The 17419-nt window shown below is 35.7% G+C and overlaps 1 protein-coding gene across 4 annotated transcripts; it reads right to left on the bottom strand.

Moving 5' to 3' along the window:
* Positions 1–267: 267 nt before the first annotated feature.
* Cldn8 (claudin 8) lies at positions 268–11190 on the bottom strand. Of its 4 annotated transcripts, none has more exons than XM_013149758.2 (3): positions 10773–11190; positions 8112–8206; positions 268–5432 (listed from the first exon to the last, which is right to left on the bottom strand). In XM_013149758.2, the coding sequence occupies exon 3, from the start codon at positions 5357–5359 to the stop codon at positions 4682–4684; it is 678 nt and encodes a 225-aa protein (XP_013005212.1). In that variant the 5' UTR covers positions 5360–5432; positions 8112–8206; positions 10773–11190; the 3' UTR covers positions 268–4681. The 4 variants fall into 4 exon arrangements, with proteins under 4 accessions (XP_013005212.1, XP_063108593.1, XP_063108594.1 ...); XM_063252523.1 differs by lacking the exon at positions 10773–11190 and adding an exon at positions 8949–10083; XM_063252524.1 differs by lacking the exon at positions 8112–8206.
* Between the last annotated feature and the right edge of the window lie 6229 nt (positions 11191–17419).

Below are 17419 nucleotides of genomic sequence, written 5' to 3'. Positions count from 1 at the left end.
TTATGGCATTTTAACCTGAAGATTTTGTCCTAATACTCAGCCTTTGTGTGGCTCTGGATGTGTGAGCTAGAACTTGTCGGGATGTGGTTTGCCTCGTGACTTCCTACCCTTTCTGGTCTAAAGAACTGGTTTCATACTCAGTGTTTTTGGTAATTATCACAACTCCTGGAACCAATGAATAAGACAAAGATATCACTTTAATGTGAAAAAGTAATGTAATATATAGAGAGACATATATAAAGATGTTTGTCTATACATAATTGTTATATACTTACTATATATATATACACACACACACAGTTTAGGATGCAAAGTTTTCATAATTTAATGTCTATTAATGGATCAATAATGGAAAGAGAGAAGACTCTAAATACATGATAAACATATCAAAATCTACATTTTCACTCTTGTCTCTCTTATGTGGATTACAAGTTCTCCGAAAGCAAAAATTACATTTTATCCACTCCTATATCTTTAGCACTTACTACTCAAAGTAGCATAATAGCTTCTCACGGTATGTGTGGGAGTCGTTTTAGACACAGAATCAACAGAAGGAGATTCATCACAGGGACACAGAATTTACAGTGTGACAGTAAAAAGTGACTAACACTGTTTAGGTTAAAAAAATAGGCATAATAACAAAGACTGTTACATAACTTATTACGTATGCCATATTGTGCTAAGGGCATATATATATAATGTTAGCTCTGTTAATACTTTAAAAATTTTTTTTTATTTTAAAAACTCAAAACAAAAAAGATGGGAATGATGCAGAATTTCAAAAAATAGTAGAAAAATAACACTAATTAGTATAATGTATGCAGAAGTAGTTGTTCAAGTTACAAGATTTAGGCATGAATAAAATGATCAGCCACACGATGAAGGCACAAACTGTTTTTTGGATGAACTAACAGAGATTAGATAGCTAAACTCTGTTAATCCTGACAGTCCCTCTATTATTCAGGCATGATTATGATCCCCATTGTACAAATAAGGAACATAAAGCAAAGCAAGTTTAAAAAATTTGCCTAGACCACAAAGCTCTTAAGTTCTTCACCAGTATCAGAGCACAGTTATCTGGTTACTACATAAAAGCCACACTTTTGGAACAAACTCTTAGAAGTTCACTCAGAAGAGCAGTCCTCTAGCACAGAAACATTTCCATGATACATGGAAATTCATGTGTTAGAAATAACATCAGTAGTCAAACATCTGAAAAATAAACAGATATACTTTTACTAAGCAAAAAAATAAGCAAAATGTGCATAGTACTTTTTTCCTTTTATAGCAATTGTAAAATTATTAAAATGAACCTATGTTTTTCATAATTCAGCAGATCAATTTCCCAGACATACAGAGCCATAAAATAACTTGATGGCAAGATTTACAATCTTTTTCATTGTACTTTTTTATTTTAAAAAAGCAAAATAGAAAAAAGGTTAGAAATGATATTGAATTTCAAAAAAATAGGAAATTAACACTAATACATTGCATGTTGTTAACTTAGAAGTAGTTGCTCAGGTTACAAGATTTAGGCATGATAAAAATGAGTAAACAATCAATGACAGCACAAACTGTTCTATTGGATGAACTAACAGAGATTAGTAGTATAGTTATGGAAGGAGGGAAAAGATTACATGTACATAGGTATTTACATATATATGTAATATTTATAATCTTGATAAGATTCATAAATCTAATACAAATATGCGTAAATTTCATTCCATATTTTTATTAATCCATTCATATGTGACTTTTGCAATCAATTTCAAGTAATTTTAAGATAGCATCTTATAAGATGGGCAGCACTTACTGACTCTTGCTTTAAGGTGGCTTCTTTACAGTTTATATAATTTTCTCCTATAATGACCTTTATTATCTTCATTATAAAATTAGGAGATCAAGTATAAGGGAGGATAATGGGGTTTCCTAAATTCAAAGTGCTGATGGGTTGTGTGAGTTGGAAAATAATAGAAAAGGAAATTGAGGTATACTGCATTTTAAAATTTGACCACAGTTCATACGGCTGACCATTAGGTGGAGATTAAAAAACTTATCTTTTGCTTCCTTGTGTTCATTCCATAACATAACATTGTTTTTGTTTTCCACAAAATAGAATCAGACCTAGTTTGAACATCACAAAATTATCAGTTGGTATCTTTTTCAGAATTTAAAGAAAGCTTTGGACATGTGAGTTATTAGCAATCCTTATCATCATTATTGCACTGATTATACACTGATGCTATATCATAAGATAAAATTTGTCTCAGAGATTATGAACTACCATTCCCATCATGTCCGTTATCATATACTAAAGCAGTTGTCTTCTACTTTATGGGCAGTTGGACAGTTCTACAAAAGTTTGGGAGAGGCATGTTGAGACCTAACCTGAAAGTTAAAAAGAACTAAGATAAAGTTATGGAGGACACCGAGAGAAAAAATATTCTGCAAAGAATGAAACAATAGAAGTTATTTAAACTCTATAGGGAAGAGATGACATGATAGTAAAAGAAGAAAGTTCACGATACAAAAAAAAATCAGAAATTGCATGATTCTCTTTTAAAGAAAAGAGGAATAAAATAATACACTGAGTTTGAGATTTTGAGGGTAATATTTTAGTTATAAAGAATGTTCGATTGAAGAGTCATTCTTAGAAGATTGTGTCCCCAGATTTCCTCTCCAAGGAATCAGTTAATTTTGTTTCATTTCTGCTCTTATAAATATTTTGACCCAAATGGCCTTGTCTATGATGGATTAGCACAGAGGAATAGGAAACTCACTTGAGTAGAAAAAAACATACAAAGTATTTTCCCAACCAATAGCAGAAGAGTACGTTGTTTTCACATATAAAAATCCATTTATAAGCTAGAAAGTGCTGGAAAAAATCTACTTTGCCAAAAGTGAATGAGCATGAGCTACAAAATCAATCAATACTTATTTTTTCTCATTACTCTATTAAGTAAAACTGATTAACTTTTGGGGGTACCACCATCTGTGAAACAAAGATACTACTGGTTTCATAACAGTTGTAATGGCATAATGTTTTATAAAAATCAGTGGAAATTTTGGTGTAAAATATATGCCTCTGAATGTGAACTACTACTATTAACTTGTATAATTTCTCAGAGGTTGAAATATATATATAGCTATGAAAAGCTTAAGACATAGCTATTATATACATAATATTTATAATAAATAGATTTTTTAAAAATCTACAATACTTTTCAAAATTTACAAATTCTCCCTAATAAATATTAGTGCAAGTATCTAAAATTTATGATTGTTATTAAATGACATGCGTTCCATTCTCAAAAATTAACACTGAACTTATTATTAAAATGAATCCTTCTAATTCTTTTTCAAACTGGGAGAAATAAAATCACAGATTTCAGAAATGGTGTTACAAAATGAACAAAATATAAAAGGAATAAAGAAAGAATATCCTATAAATATTAAAAAGTACAATTTATTAATACAAAATACATAAATCAGCATCAGAGTCCTTTAAATGGATAAACATAGATGCAAACTTTTGAACTGGATGATTAATTGCATCAGATTCAGAGAAAACACAAACAGTATTTCTTCATTTAATGAAAACTCAATAAAAAGTATATATATATATATATACATATACATATATGTATATATATGAAAGAGTTAAAATTACAACATTGATTTAAATATCCATATAGGAGTAGAAGAAATTTTCAGAGTATTATTTATATGGTAAGAAAATAAAAACCTAATAAAATTATTTGGATTCCTTCATCTGTACTGATAAAATCCCACAGACTTCACTCAAATATTTACTGAACTATTCCCATACATATATAATATTTTTGTCAATATATGTCCCTATATATTTACAAAAAAAATAAGATAATAAATTCACTGTCCTCAAAATGTCAATTTTTCTTAGGCCACAGTTCTATTTTCCTCCTTTGGACAGCCCAGGAAAACTAGCTTGAATACATTGCCTCCTGAGGAAATACTTGCATTTTAAAAGATGTTAATTTAATGTACAAGAGAAGAAAAATATTCCTGGGAAAGAGGATAAAGGAGTAGGATTTCTAACTCCTCAGCTGAAAAAAGGGATATCAGAAAATCATTTAGTTTCCTTAACACTACTAATTAAAGCCTTCATTTTAATCTTCATTGTAAATGGTGAGCCCTGATCCCTAAACTGTTTTTAAACAATTAATATTAAGCTACTTCAATGCTATCCCTGGCTCCCTTGAAAAGCAACAGCTGATTTCTCTTTATTTAGTATAATGGATCCATATTTCATCTTAAATCAAACCCTGTGAGCTTGTCTCTATTTTTTGCAAGATACAAATTGCAAGCTTATCTACATACATAATGCTATGACAGATAAGTCACAGCAGTAAAATAACAGTCTAGCAAGGCATGTTGCAGTGACTAATACAAGGGAGAGATGAATATACCATTTTAGAAAGCAAATTACTATACTTCCTAGGACAATCAAACCAGTGTATATAATAGCACATTCTACAGAAATCGTTTATAGAATCATAAATAAATGGTGCACAATTCCTGTAATTAATGATAGGCTCTTGAGGATGCCAAATCAACGCCCCTCTGAGTCTTACTTGTAGAAAGCAGTGGACATTTCAGTCATTTGCATGGTTTTATACATAAAACTAAAAAACACAGAGAGTTACACATACTGACTTCTGGAATATATGCTCGGTGATGTCTTTTCCATGTGAAAACTCCTCTGAGTTGTTCGATGAGATGGTATTGAGTATCTGTAACTACTGCTCTTTTCAGTGCAGCAAAATCCACAAGAGAACAGGGCCCCTGAAACAATCAGCACCAGCGCTGTGGTCCAGCCTAAGTAAAGGGCTTCTCCAAGCTCCCGTTTCAGACCAGGATCCACTACTGGGCTGTAGAAGTTTCGGATGATAGTGTTGGCAACCCAGGACACCGGAATGAGCACCACAATCCCTGTAATGATGAAGAGGATTCCGGCTGTCAGCAGGATGCGACTTTTCACATTTTCATCGTCCCCCGTCAGTTTGGTACACCTCATGCCAAGCGAGGCTATCATGAAAGCCAAGAAGGACAGCACAGAAGCAGCACACATCAGTCCTCTGGCTGCCTGTAGATCCGGGGACAGAGCGAGCAGAGAATCGTAGACTTTGCATTGCATTCTGATGTTAGCATGCCTTATGCAATTCATCCATAGTCCTTCCCAAATGTTCTCAAACACCACGATGTTGCTTTCGATGAAGGCTGACACTCTCCACTGAGGCATGATAGTGACGGCCACTGTGCCTATCATACCAATACCACTAAACACCAGACCAGCTATTTGCAGAGCATAGGACGCCATTCTCTTCTTGGGTGAGTTTTATGCAACTGGAATCCTGAGGTGGTGGTGCTGCTTGGAGGCAAATATCTTTGGGCTGCAGAGAGAACAGTTTTCCTTTAGTGGTAATGAATTAAAAACCCAGAGAGTCTACGAATAAAAGACTGTCGTGCTTTTACCTCATAAAACCCAGCATTGGCTGATGTGGTGGCCCCTCTTTTGACTCCAACAGGTAAACTTGCAAATCAAGTATGACAGCTTTCTTGGCCACGAAGAGGGGGAGGGTAAGTCAGGTGTGTCCAAACCAAAGAAAGACACACAAACATTCTTTGTACTTCTCAGTTTTCCAAGGAGACAGCAGTATGTTTACCTACAGCCGTAATTACGAGCGCTTGCACAACCACCATGAAATGAGCGCCAATCTCTGGCAGCCAGAAAGTGCACCTTATACAGGTAGTTCTAAATGCTTCATAAAAGCTGCTTTAGCGGAGGTATAAAATCAAATACCTGCCAGAGACTCTGCAAGGACTATTAAAATGCCAAAAGGAAAGAAGAGGAGGGGATTGACAGATTGTTCATACCTGGAAAACCACATTCTTTGGGACACATGTGATCCAAGGGGTTGATTTAATTTGTCCACAACTTCAAAGCAAGCTCTACTGGAGTGAGATCAGGCAACAGATTGTGCCAAGAACCAAAGCAAGCCTGAAGTAATTAAATACCTGAGGTTGTCTTCCTTCTTTGGCACAAAACACAGTTTTCTTCTAAGCCAAAAAAAATTACCTGTTGTTATTTTTCTGATAATCTTCATTTAAGAGAGAAAAAAATGCAAACATTAAAAAAAGGCCAGCTGATTTATTGAGGTAGCGAACGCCTCCACACAGAATGAGCTGGTTTATAGCTTGCTAGCCAGGTATTTACTTTGTGGCTCAGTCCTTGGTACTTTGTTTTCCTATCCTGAATGAACTAAAATTCTGCAAATGGTACAAAATTCTAGGTCTTAGCAAATGGCTTATGTTTCTAAACAGAATGCTCACAGGACAAGGCAGCCATGTTCATTGAACTTAGTTATATTAGGCAGCAAAGAAACTTGCTTATACTTCCTAATGCAGTATCCTCTGGAGAACCTAGAATCGCCTACTTGCAAGCTCATTTCAATGATATCTTCTCACAGTGATGAGCACAGTGATACTAAGATGAACACGAGCACAGTTTGGGGAAAACTCCCCCAGCACTTTTCTTCTGGAGATGACCATGGGCACTATGTTCTGTTTTTCTCAACCCAAGTGTATTTTAATTTCTATTCACCTGAACATGGTAACAACAGTTTTTCTTTAAGATTTAACTTTTCTTTGCTTCCTGCTAGTACTCCCTTAAATCCAAACACATGTGCAGGACAGAATGTTTTCTAACCACTTACTGCACTTTGAGAGTTTAATTGTCAGAACTTTACATGATTTATGGAGATAACTGAAACAAAGGCTGTAGGTGGTACAGAGGAAAAGACGAAAACGCTAGACTTCTAATAAGTAAATAAACCCAAAACAAAAATTGGGTCAAAAATTGTAGATCAAATTGCTATCATTTTATTTCACCAAATATTTTTTAAAACAAAATAAACTAAAGCGTCATCTTTCCAGTAATTTTCCTGTTTTGTTGACCTAGTAAGAGCTAAATTGCTGGATGTTTCTTGGCCTGAAGCTGAAAATATCTCGGATTTTTTTCATCAAGTTTGTATCAGTGGCACATTTTTGGTGACACTGGAAGTAATCTACAGAAAATAAATCTGCAATCTTCAAAAATAGAGTTGAAAACCAAACCCCAGGCAGTCTAAGTATTTTTTTTCCTAACCAGTCTTACAAAAGGGAATAGCCAGTGTAATTTAAAAAGTGAGAAAGGGATGAAACAATGACTAATACATAGATATATTTTATGGATGTGAGGAAATATGTCAATTCATCAGACTTCTCTTCTAAACTCCTGGGTGACTGATCTCCTAAGAAGTGTGTTTAAATATTGCTGGGTACCTATACCAAAATGATGCCAAAACAGATGTCCATGAATCTGAATGCCGTGGTCTTTTTATGGCACCGCCTCTTAAAATATTTATTGGTTTTATATGAAACTAATTTTACTTTCCTTAAACATTTAGCTTTAAAAGGAATTTTTTCATGCAAAAAATATTGTCATCATTTCGAAATATGAAGTACTCCGCTACTGAAATTTTCCTTGCCAAAAGATTAAGATCTGGAAGGGAAGTAACCCGAGGTCCACATTAGAATAATTGGAGAGTTAACTGCCCTACTAAGAAATACCCTAGGGCACCCACATAAAATACACAGTGGTTCAGTTAATCCCATGATATTTTGAAATAACCATGCCCTATAGGTCATAGAAACGACATAGGCAGGAAAGAAAATGGCAATGTAAGTTTACCCGAGACAGGAGGCCTGTCTTCAAAGATGAGAGGGCAAAGTGTTTAGCTACTTTTCTGTTCTCCTGAAACGATTAAGGTGGCTATAAGATTCAAGTAGCAATAATAAGAGATTTAGCAGATTAACAATATTTTTGTGGTTCTTTACTTTAGAACTACAAAGCAACCTATGCAGATATCCCATAATTCTTACTTTCGTTTCTATGAAGAATCAATATACTACCAAGAACCTAAGAAAGAAGCAAATGCTCATGGTCACCCGTTGGGCTTTTCCCCTGAGGGTCTCTGCCTTTTCTCCGGGTTACTTCCAGCAGTTTGAGGTGTAGGGGTCCACACACTCACCCTTGCCAGGCCTCTTTCTCTCCCTCTCTGATGCAGAAAGCAGAAGAGGAGTCACAGAAGTCCGTTCCAAAGCAGGAGTAATTCTGTGGTACGTCCTGCAAGAAGCCAAGCAGAGTCACCCTGGGGGAGGAGCCCCTCCAGGCGAGGAGTGCTCAGAGCGACTTGCCTATCTGGGGTGTTGGTCCTGTTTTACAGGGTGGAGGTCCTGTCTAGGGCTTCAGTCTTGTGGGTTAATAGGGAAATTTTGTTGTTATTGTTCCTGAAATAATATCCTGTTCATCATCCTTAAGCGACAGCTGTTTATTGTTTTCAGTCATCAAAATGCTTTGTATTTATTAACAGTCTTTCTTTTCGGCTACTTCTGTGTGAACTATTTTCAGTTGTTTTGCTCAAAATGAACACTCTCCTAAACCGGGAATGGTGGTTCACACACTCCATTTAAGCACAGTGGGACATTCAGGCAGAAGGATCATAAGTTTGAGCCCAACTTAGACACTTAGCAATTTTGCAAGACAAAGTAAAACATAAAAAAGGACTAGGGATATATCTACTGCAAAGATCTCAGACCCAATCTCAGGTACATCAAAGAAGCAAAACTGACCTGAACTGAACTGAACTGAACTAAAAACTAAACTAAACTAAACTAAACTAAACTAAACTAAACAAGTCTTTTGGGTGTAGGCATTTTCTAGTATAATAGCCTGCTCAGGCTGATTTCATAAATTAGTACAGGCTGGTTAATTTAACCAGCTAAAATTCATTTTCATTCCCTTGCAGTGGAGACTGAGAAGCCTAAAATCGAGGTGCCAGAATGGCTGAATTCTAGGGTACACTCACTTTCTGATGACCACTTGGTTGTCTCTCTGCTGTCTTGTCCATGGCAGGGAGAGAAACCAAGCCCTAGTGTCCGTCTTCTTCCACAGACACGAAGCCACCATGGGAACTCCATGACTGCAGCCTCGCTTAGGCCTAATGCCTTCCAAAGTCCTACTTCTAAATACCGTGGCACTGGGAATGTGAGTTTCAGTGCAGGAATTTTGAAGGCACAAACATGCAGACCTCAGCGGCTCTGTACTTAAGAGATCTAAGCAGTTAAACTTGCGTAATTCTGAAGCATCTATTTTTATTGCCTCAGGAGTTCTCCCACATTAGAAAATATTCACTCATTTTTCACAAGAATAAAAAAGAGAGAGAAAGATCTATGGTGGAAATTTTTTCTGTCTAAATTAATGCGAAATTTGTAGAGATGATTTGACATAAAAGCCCCTAATCCTAATGATTTTGGGAAAATTTTCAAATGCACTATTTTCAAATGTTGGTCAGAACAGTAACTATGGAGTACTGAAAATCCCCTGCCATAAATTCCTCACATTGGTATACTTTAATTTTAAAATATTCTAAGCAGGCAGAAGATATTAATTTCCTTTTATAAGTGAATAAATTAAACCTCAAGAGAGCACATTTTTAAAGCCACACAGATTTTGCTTAGCGAACTTACAGAACTGAAAAATCAAACTCGCATTCTTTCCTTTATTGACTTCTCTACCCCTCAATGTGGCGAGTATGTTCAGAGTTAAGGAAGAAACAAAATTTGTTTGACATTTTTTCTTGCCAGTGTACTTTTACATACAATGTAATGGTTTTTATTTTAAATATCTAACTCACCGTGTTTGAAAAATATTTCTTTGGACACTATATTCAGAGAGGTTTAAGCTATGGAAATCTTGCAGACCACACCCCAGTTCTGCATTTAGAATTTCAGGATTCTGTGCTGAAACTAACACAGACAACTTGCTCATTCCTCTCCCATTCTTGTTCTGTCTCGAAAGTCTATTATGCTGCAGATCATGATGCTTAAAGAAATGACCACCACAGACTATGTATTTTGTTAAAATAAGTCATAAACAAATTCAGGACAATAAAGTGAATGATTTTATGTATAAACACATTTAACAGACTAGAAAACTTTATGTTTTATGAAAACTTAGTAACCAATAGAAATACAAAACCATTTTTACTATTCATTCAGCAAACTTACTCTTTCTTCTTCTTTTTTTTTTTATTTAAAGAGAGAAGAAAAGAAAAAGAAAGTACATAAAAAAAAGCAATGCAGTAAAAGGGTACAAATAATACAGTATTTCTAGAAAAAAATACATACCGTACGAAATCACCAGTATTCTTTCTACAGCTTTTTTTTTCTACCCTCGACCAATGACAAAAATCGTAATACTTTTGTAGTCCATAAAATTGTATCCCACTGTTATTTTTAGACTCACTTCAAAAACAAATTTTAAAAGCTGTCCTAATTTCCTATAATATTCCTTTCTACTGAAATGTAAAGGCTGCTGTATCACATTCAAAGAAAACAAAGTACATCTGTAACATAAGTTTTTGGCCAGGCATAGATATTAAATAGTATTTGAATCAAAAACACCATATAAAGAGCGAGGGCAGGGAGAACACTTCTCATAAGTTTAGTTTGACTCTGCCACAATTCACCAAAAGTTTGAGTCATATTCATTACAGAAAGGAAGAAAATCCTAATAGTTAATAATTTTTGCTTATGATTATGATTTTTAAATAATATTACTGACGTGATTTGAGCCTCCCAACCATCTTCTTAAAGCAGTAGAAGGAAATGGATTTAGGAAGGTTACGTACCTGACTTCTTACAGCTTACAGGGAGAGAAGCCAATTCTGGATCCTTCCCGCCTCTTAGAACTCTGAGGCCAACATCTCACCCCACCATCCGCCGTGTGACTTGATAGATGGTCACACAGTTCAAACCTAACTAACTGCTTGCATCACTTTATATTTTTATGTCTGCTAACATTTAACATTTGGTAGATAGAATGTAGTCATCTGAAACAGCAATCTTCACTTGAGAATTTTCAGCAGCATTTTGATGAGGGTAGAGAAAAATAAGATATAACGATTGTCTGTACCAAAGTCCGTTGTTCGATATGATATCATTAGACGTGCGTTTATGAGACAGAAGGCCACACGTAGAACACATGCACACACAGGCCTTATGAGCAAGCAGTGAGTACAGGAGCATAAGAAATGACTTCCCCTTGTAAAGTTGGAGTTAACAGGACAGGAAAAAGTAATTAACCAGGCAAATAGAGCTAGGCCATGTTACTGATTAATTTAAAAAACAATTAACTTTCCACTTAAAATTCAAACTGAGATTCTGTCCGCCATAGGCAACCAGTGTTTACAAATTTTAATGGGGTTAGATATTAAGTGCCTTACTTAAAATCAACTTCAGAGGACATTGGGAAAGAATATAATTGGAACAAGCCGTGCGTGCAATTCTTGGCTTTAAGTTACTATAAAAGACAACATATTGTAATACAGGTGTATTAATCACCTTTCTGTTGCTGGGCCAAAAATACCTGACACAGACAACCTAAAGGAGGAGAGGGTTCCTTTGGCTCATGGTTTTAAAAATCTATGTGGTACACTGGTTCTAAAGGCAGAAACTTGGTAAAGGGAGTGGCAGAGCTGCTCACTCATGGCAGACAGGAAGTAGAGTGAGGGGGAAATATGCAGAGAGAAATGGAACAGGGACCAGATATGGTCGCCAACATCAGGCCTACACACCCCTTTCCCGCAACTAGGCCCCGCCCTTAAATTTCCATTGGTTTGAAATAATGTCATCAAATTAGGAACTCATGAATGGATCAATCCACTGATAACCCATGTTATCCGGTTGCCTTCTCAAAGTCCCGCCTGTGAATTTCTGAAACTTACCTTGGACATTTCAGATAAAGACCATTATAATATTATCAAACATTGGACTAAAACACTTTCAGTGAAAATAGGGAGAAAATAAGAAATCATTCATCAGTCTCATTCCAAATATTTATAGAGATTTTATACTGGAAAATTTTAAAGAAAATGTTTACTAAAATAGCTTCTGAACACTTTATTACCAGCAAATATACTGTCCATGGGGTCCTGTAATAAGTGTAGGACACAAGAAATGATGACATGATCCTTGCTTATAATTTAACAGAGCACTAAGGGGACAGTGAGGGGAAGAACTGCTGGGTCAATAAACTCTTTCCCATAAATCAATTGTTAAAAATAATAATGTCAGCTTGTGATCAGCACATTTATATGTTCTAATGTGATATATTATAGCTGATCGTGTAAGTACTTAGCCCCTTTGGGCTGGAAGAACACCAAGAGCTGCTGCTTTGCAGGACCTTTGGGTACAGACTTGTGTGTTTTCATGTTCTTCCAATGTTACCCAACCTCCACACTCCAGTCTTCTCAAGGATAGACCTTCCCCAGTGTTCGCCTGGCACCAGGACTATAAAAGTGTGGTCAGGAAAACGTCAAAGTGTTGGATTTGGCACTGATGTCATGTCAATAGTAGACCTTGCTATATTCAAGGTAAATCACTGCATCAACTAAGCCAAACCATTCTTTTCACCCTGAAAAAAGCACAACATTAATTGAAAATACAGGTAAAGGCAGCCTATTAAGCTGTAAGCATTCAGGAATGAGAAGTCAGTGGGCTGCCTGTGGTCTGCACTCAGCTTTGTGGTTCATTTGACTCTCTATCTCTTTTCTTATCTTCTCTCTTCTCTGGCCCAGATACCTTTTTTAGGATTCTGCTACTGGGACTTGTGTATGATGATCTGATTGGCTTCTGAAACTATCTTATTTCAGCTGGCCTTCTGGTCTCTCATATTGAGCAATAACACGTTATCTCATTCTTATGTTACCAAACTGTCTGGTCTTATCAGTCACCCCTTCAGGTCAAGAGCTTTGGAAAGGAAAAGATACAGGCATTGCTTTTGCATTTTCTCCTTTGCAGCACTGAGGATTAACCCAGGGCCTTGTGCATGCTAACTAAATGCTTTACTACCTGTCTATGTGCTCAACCTACAACCACTGTTTTTGCATATGGCAGAAGGTGCAATATTAGATCTGGAACACGCTTGGGTAGCCATCTGCCTCACATTTGTTCCTGTAGATAAGGAGCCCAGAATCTCTAGGAGGGTAATAAGGGCCTATTCAGCTTGGCCATACATCGATATACTTGTGTAGTGCTTGGCACCCAGTAAGCTCTCAGTATTTATCAAGTGTCACATAGACAATGCTGACATCTCTTTGTCCCAGTTCTTGCCATTTCCTTGGTAACTCTTGGTAACTTTGATGCTGTGTTCAAGGAACCAATTGCTTATTTGTGTATTTTTCTTTCACTATTATTATTATTCATTTTCTCAAGCAGAATGCAAAAGCTGTGGATAAAATGGCTTTGTCTTGTTCACTAGTATATCTCCAATGAGTAGACATTTCCTGGATCATTGTAAGAATCCAGTAAATATTTGAAAAATAAACAAATAAGTAACTGAGCAATATAATTAAAGAAAATGATTCTCTGCACACAGAATTTTAAAAATCTACCTCATGTGTAAATTACATAATGTTTTCAGTCCTTTTTTTAATGTCTAAACTGGATAATGTCTAACAAAAAAGAATTTAAAATCATATGTATCTGGAACTCTACCAGCCCCAGAACTGTGCCTACCTACCTCTCAAAAGGTAAATATCATGTCCCAGGGTCCCCTGAATTTTACTCTGGCATTCTTTGAATTTCCTGAATACACATGCAAACAAATTCCATTTTCTTATTCTATCTCCAGTCTTTCAACTCACAGTAAATAACCCCATTGTCTTGTAGTTCCTTCCAATTATCATTTCAAATATTGGTGACCTAAGACTCTAGGGTATCAGTTTTTAATATATAATTTTAATGAGATAAAAAATTATCAATTATATTAGTATTCCCTACGTTTACAAAAATAAGGGTAAAATTTAGGATAATAAACACAAATTTCTATAATATACATATATATTTAATTTTGGCAAGAATTTGTGCATGATTTTATATATTTCTTACTAATACAAGATTTGTTTCCCGACTACTGTTTTAGAAGTTTCCTGATGTCTTGGTGAACCTAAGTTCTCACTGACTACTTTTACATTGAAGTGTTATTTATTAATGGTATTGTCAGGGATGGAGTTACAAGCATCTAGCTACTGAAATATCAGTCTCATCTATGTCAACCTACCTTCCTCAATTTGACTTACTGTGACATTTTTTTCTGAACTCAGGAAAGAAAGAGACAAAATTTGTACTATACTGGGTGAACGATAAATCAATTGGTCACCTGTAATTGGTGGTTTATGTGTGGCCTGCAGAACATGTTAAAGGTGAAGTTTGAAACAGCGATTTTATTTGAAAGTTACAAATTTGGATGGGTTTTCTTGTTCCTGTATTTCCTTTGCCTTTCAGTGAAGTTTGGTTTCAAATTTCATGCTATTTTGAACAACTATTTTTATAATTAGCAAAGCAGTAAAAGCATATTTAATTATATTTATATAATTTATGTCGTAATTCAGATATGCATATGGGTAGGAGGGAGAAACATACATGGTGTGGTAAGGAAATGACATTCCTCTAATTCTACATGACATAAATTCTGTACATTAGAATATGTCCATATAAACAAAACAAAATACGGTTTTTCAAGTAACACTGATCTAAATTCAAATACAGTTCTCACCAATCATTGAGATATAGGTGCCAAATAAAGTATATTATTAATCTTCTATCTCATGCAAGAAAAGTTCTGTTTGATATAATTTAATTAGACTATTCTTTTGTTTAGAAGTGGAAATTCCCCTTTGGCATGGATCCTGCTATTAAGAGAAAATCTCTAGTGAAAGTTTCCGAAAGGAAGTGGCATTCTCCTCCCAGAACAATTCGCAGCTGCCCTGCAGTTATGATGGGACACCCAGGACAGAAGAGGCAAAGAGAGCACGGCAGAAGTGACCTGGATTTTGACCCCACCATGTTTTGCTCTCGTAGATCACTGTCCAATTACATCAAACCAGGCTCCTCACCTCTATGTATTCATTATGTTCCATGGCTGTACTTTTTTATAGCATTGAAATCTCAAGTTCCAATGAGCCTTTTGTGAGAGATGCTGTTACAGAAAAAGTAAAAAACAAAACAAAACAAACCAATCAGTTGAGTTCTGGAAAACTTCTCAAGTCCATTTCCCTTCTAAAACAGTTCCTTCCTCTGAAGAGTCCCAATAATTAATGACTCAAATGTCATTTTAAGCCATTCATTTGTTTGTCTTTTCGTTAGTTCAGAGGTTTGATTGCCCAGTTACTACAGGACAAGCACGATTCAATGCACTGGAGGACAAACCATCAGAGAGGCAAAGACCCTGCCTCCAGAGTTTACAGGTCAGTGAGGGGAGCACAGATGCTGTGGACTTGACTCCGGTTCGGTACCACACTCTTGCTTCATTAAAACCTCACGTATATGTCCCAAACCCCAATGCTAAGATCACGGGGAGCAGAAAACAGAATACACTAGAACTGATGAGAGCAGTGTCATCTCACCTAATATAGCAAACCCTCCTCAAATCTAGTTGGCTTTGACCATGTGGTAATGTACATCATGGTTCACAGATCCTTCTATTCTTAACAGATCATGGGTGTTTTGAAAAGCAGTCTTTCTTTCACTTTTTAACACTGATTACAATGTTGCCATTAAGCAAAACACACGAAACAGATTTGGTTTCAGGTTAGCCAGTTTACCTCAGGTCAAGACCCAGCAACCTCAAGGTATCAGCTTCCACCAAGAATCCTCATTGCTTGAGTTGTCACTGTGCCTACCAAGGTTTCTGCTCTGGTTCCTCCTCCAACACCAGGAAAGCAGATACTCCTCGTTGCCTTCATGGAATGTTTTTTAGTAAGAATTAATGGCCTTGAAAAGGATTTAGATCTTGGATAAAGGAACTATGCAAATAAACAATGCAATTACTAACATTTTGTTTTCAAGTTGAAGAGTTACCCCAAATCAGAGTTCATTTTTTCCGGTTGCACAAACAGTGGAAGAGAAAATAAAGCTAGTTAACATCAAAGTCTAGAATTTTCCTTCAAATAACATGCGTGCAGTTTATTTATATGTAAAGTAACTAGAGTCACTTAAAAAGCTTCCATGGAAAGTGTACATCTTTTTTCTCAAACAGTATTTTTTAAAATAACCTTATTTATTTATCAACTTTTAGCATGACATTAAAGATAAAGAAAGAAGACTGGTTGGTAGGTGTTCAGGCTCTCTTGTGGTACCCAGCACGCCATTGGTTGCTGTGGGAGAGACAACAGGAAATAGGTGGGTACTCTTCTCCTGGCCTTTCCACAGCTTAACAACTCCAAAACAAAGAAGGGATAGAGCAAAAGTGGAAAATCCCCCAACAAAAATTCTGTTCATACAACTGTGCTGGCAACACAAAACTCGTATTTACCTGTGACAGTGCATTGCATGTGTTCTCTTGTTTCTCTGGTTCCACCAGTATTTCAAAAACAAAGACCAGGATCATATGTGGGTCTTTCTGGGAGCTGGAGATTAGCTATGATATGGGCTTCGTCTCCGTGCCCCTAGAGTATTGCACAACTGTTCAAATAGATGTGTTCTACAGATAGCCAGCCTGCTGAATCACTGTCCAGTTTTGAACAGAAAAGATTGGGTATATATTGAATCAGTAGAATACAAGGCCATCATTTTTTAAAAGTATACTCAAACACCTGCATGAAAGATGTTAATGAATTGAGATGAACTTTCCCTTAAAAGTTTGATGAACAAATTGGGAGAAAATCTAGCAAACTCCACATCTAGCATCAGTGGATTTTTGGGGCCTCCACCCTAAAGTATGTCAGTACTATAACTTATACTACAAGTATAAGTAGAAGATGTAGATATTTTTGGTGAGAAAACTCAGGATTTTGAGATGTTTTTATTGTGAGCATTGTGTAACATATATGTATGTATATATATATATATATACATATATGTTACACTTATCCAAAATTCAAGAATTGTTAAATCCTGGCTAAAAATTGGCCCAAGAAGAAGGCATATATGATACAACAACTTTATTTTTATGAAAACATGACATTGGTGTTAAAGACTCACTAAAAAGAAATAAACATTGACAGGGAACAAAATATTTTCAGCTTTTCTAGTAGAATTTGTCAGGGAACTTATGATACACAATGCCCAATTTTGGAACCAATTAAAAAGCTATTATCATTAATATATAAACATTAAGATAACTTAAAATTCACACAATATGAAGCTTAGCTAATAAAAGTTTCCTCTGTTTTGTGTTGCAATATAATTGCACGACAGGCTCAATTTTTTCTATAAATATCTGGACTTGGAATCTGTGTATTACAAATAGGGTTATTCTCAAGTGACTGATTATTAT

Source organism: Cavia porcellus, unplaced genomic scaffold (genome assembly GCF_034190915.1).
Source record: "Cavia porcellus strain 051 isolate PalLab524CR breed Dunkin Hartley unplaced genomic scaffold, mCavPor4.1 scaffold_7, whole genome shotgun sequence".
NCBI lineage: Eukaryota > Metazoa > Chordata > Mammalia > Rodentia > Caviidae > Cavia > Cavia porcellus.
Note: the sequence above shows the minus strand (reverse complement) of the source record. Positions and strands in the feature narration are given on the sequence as shown.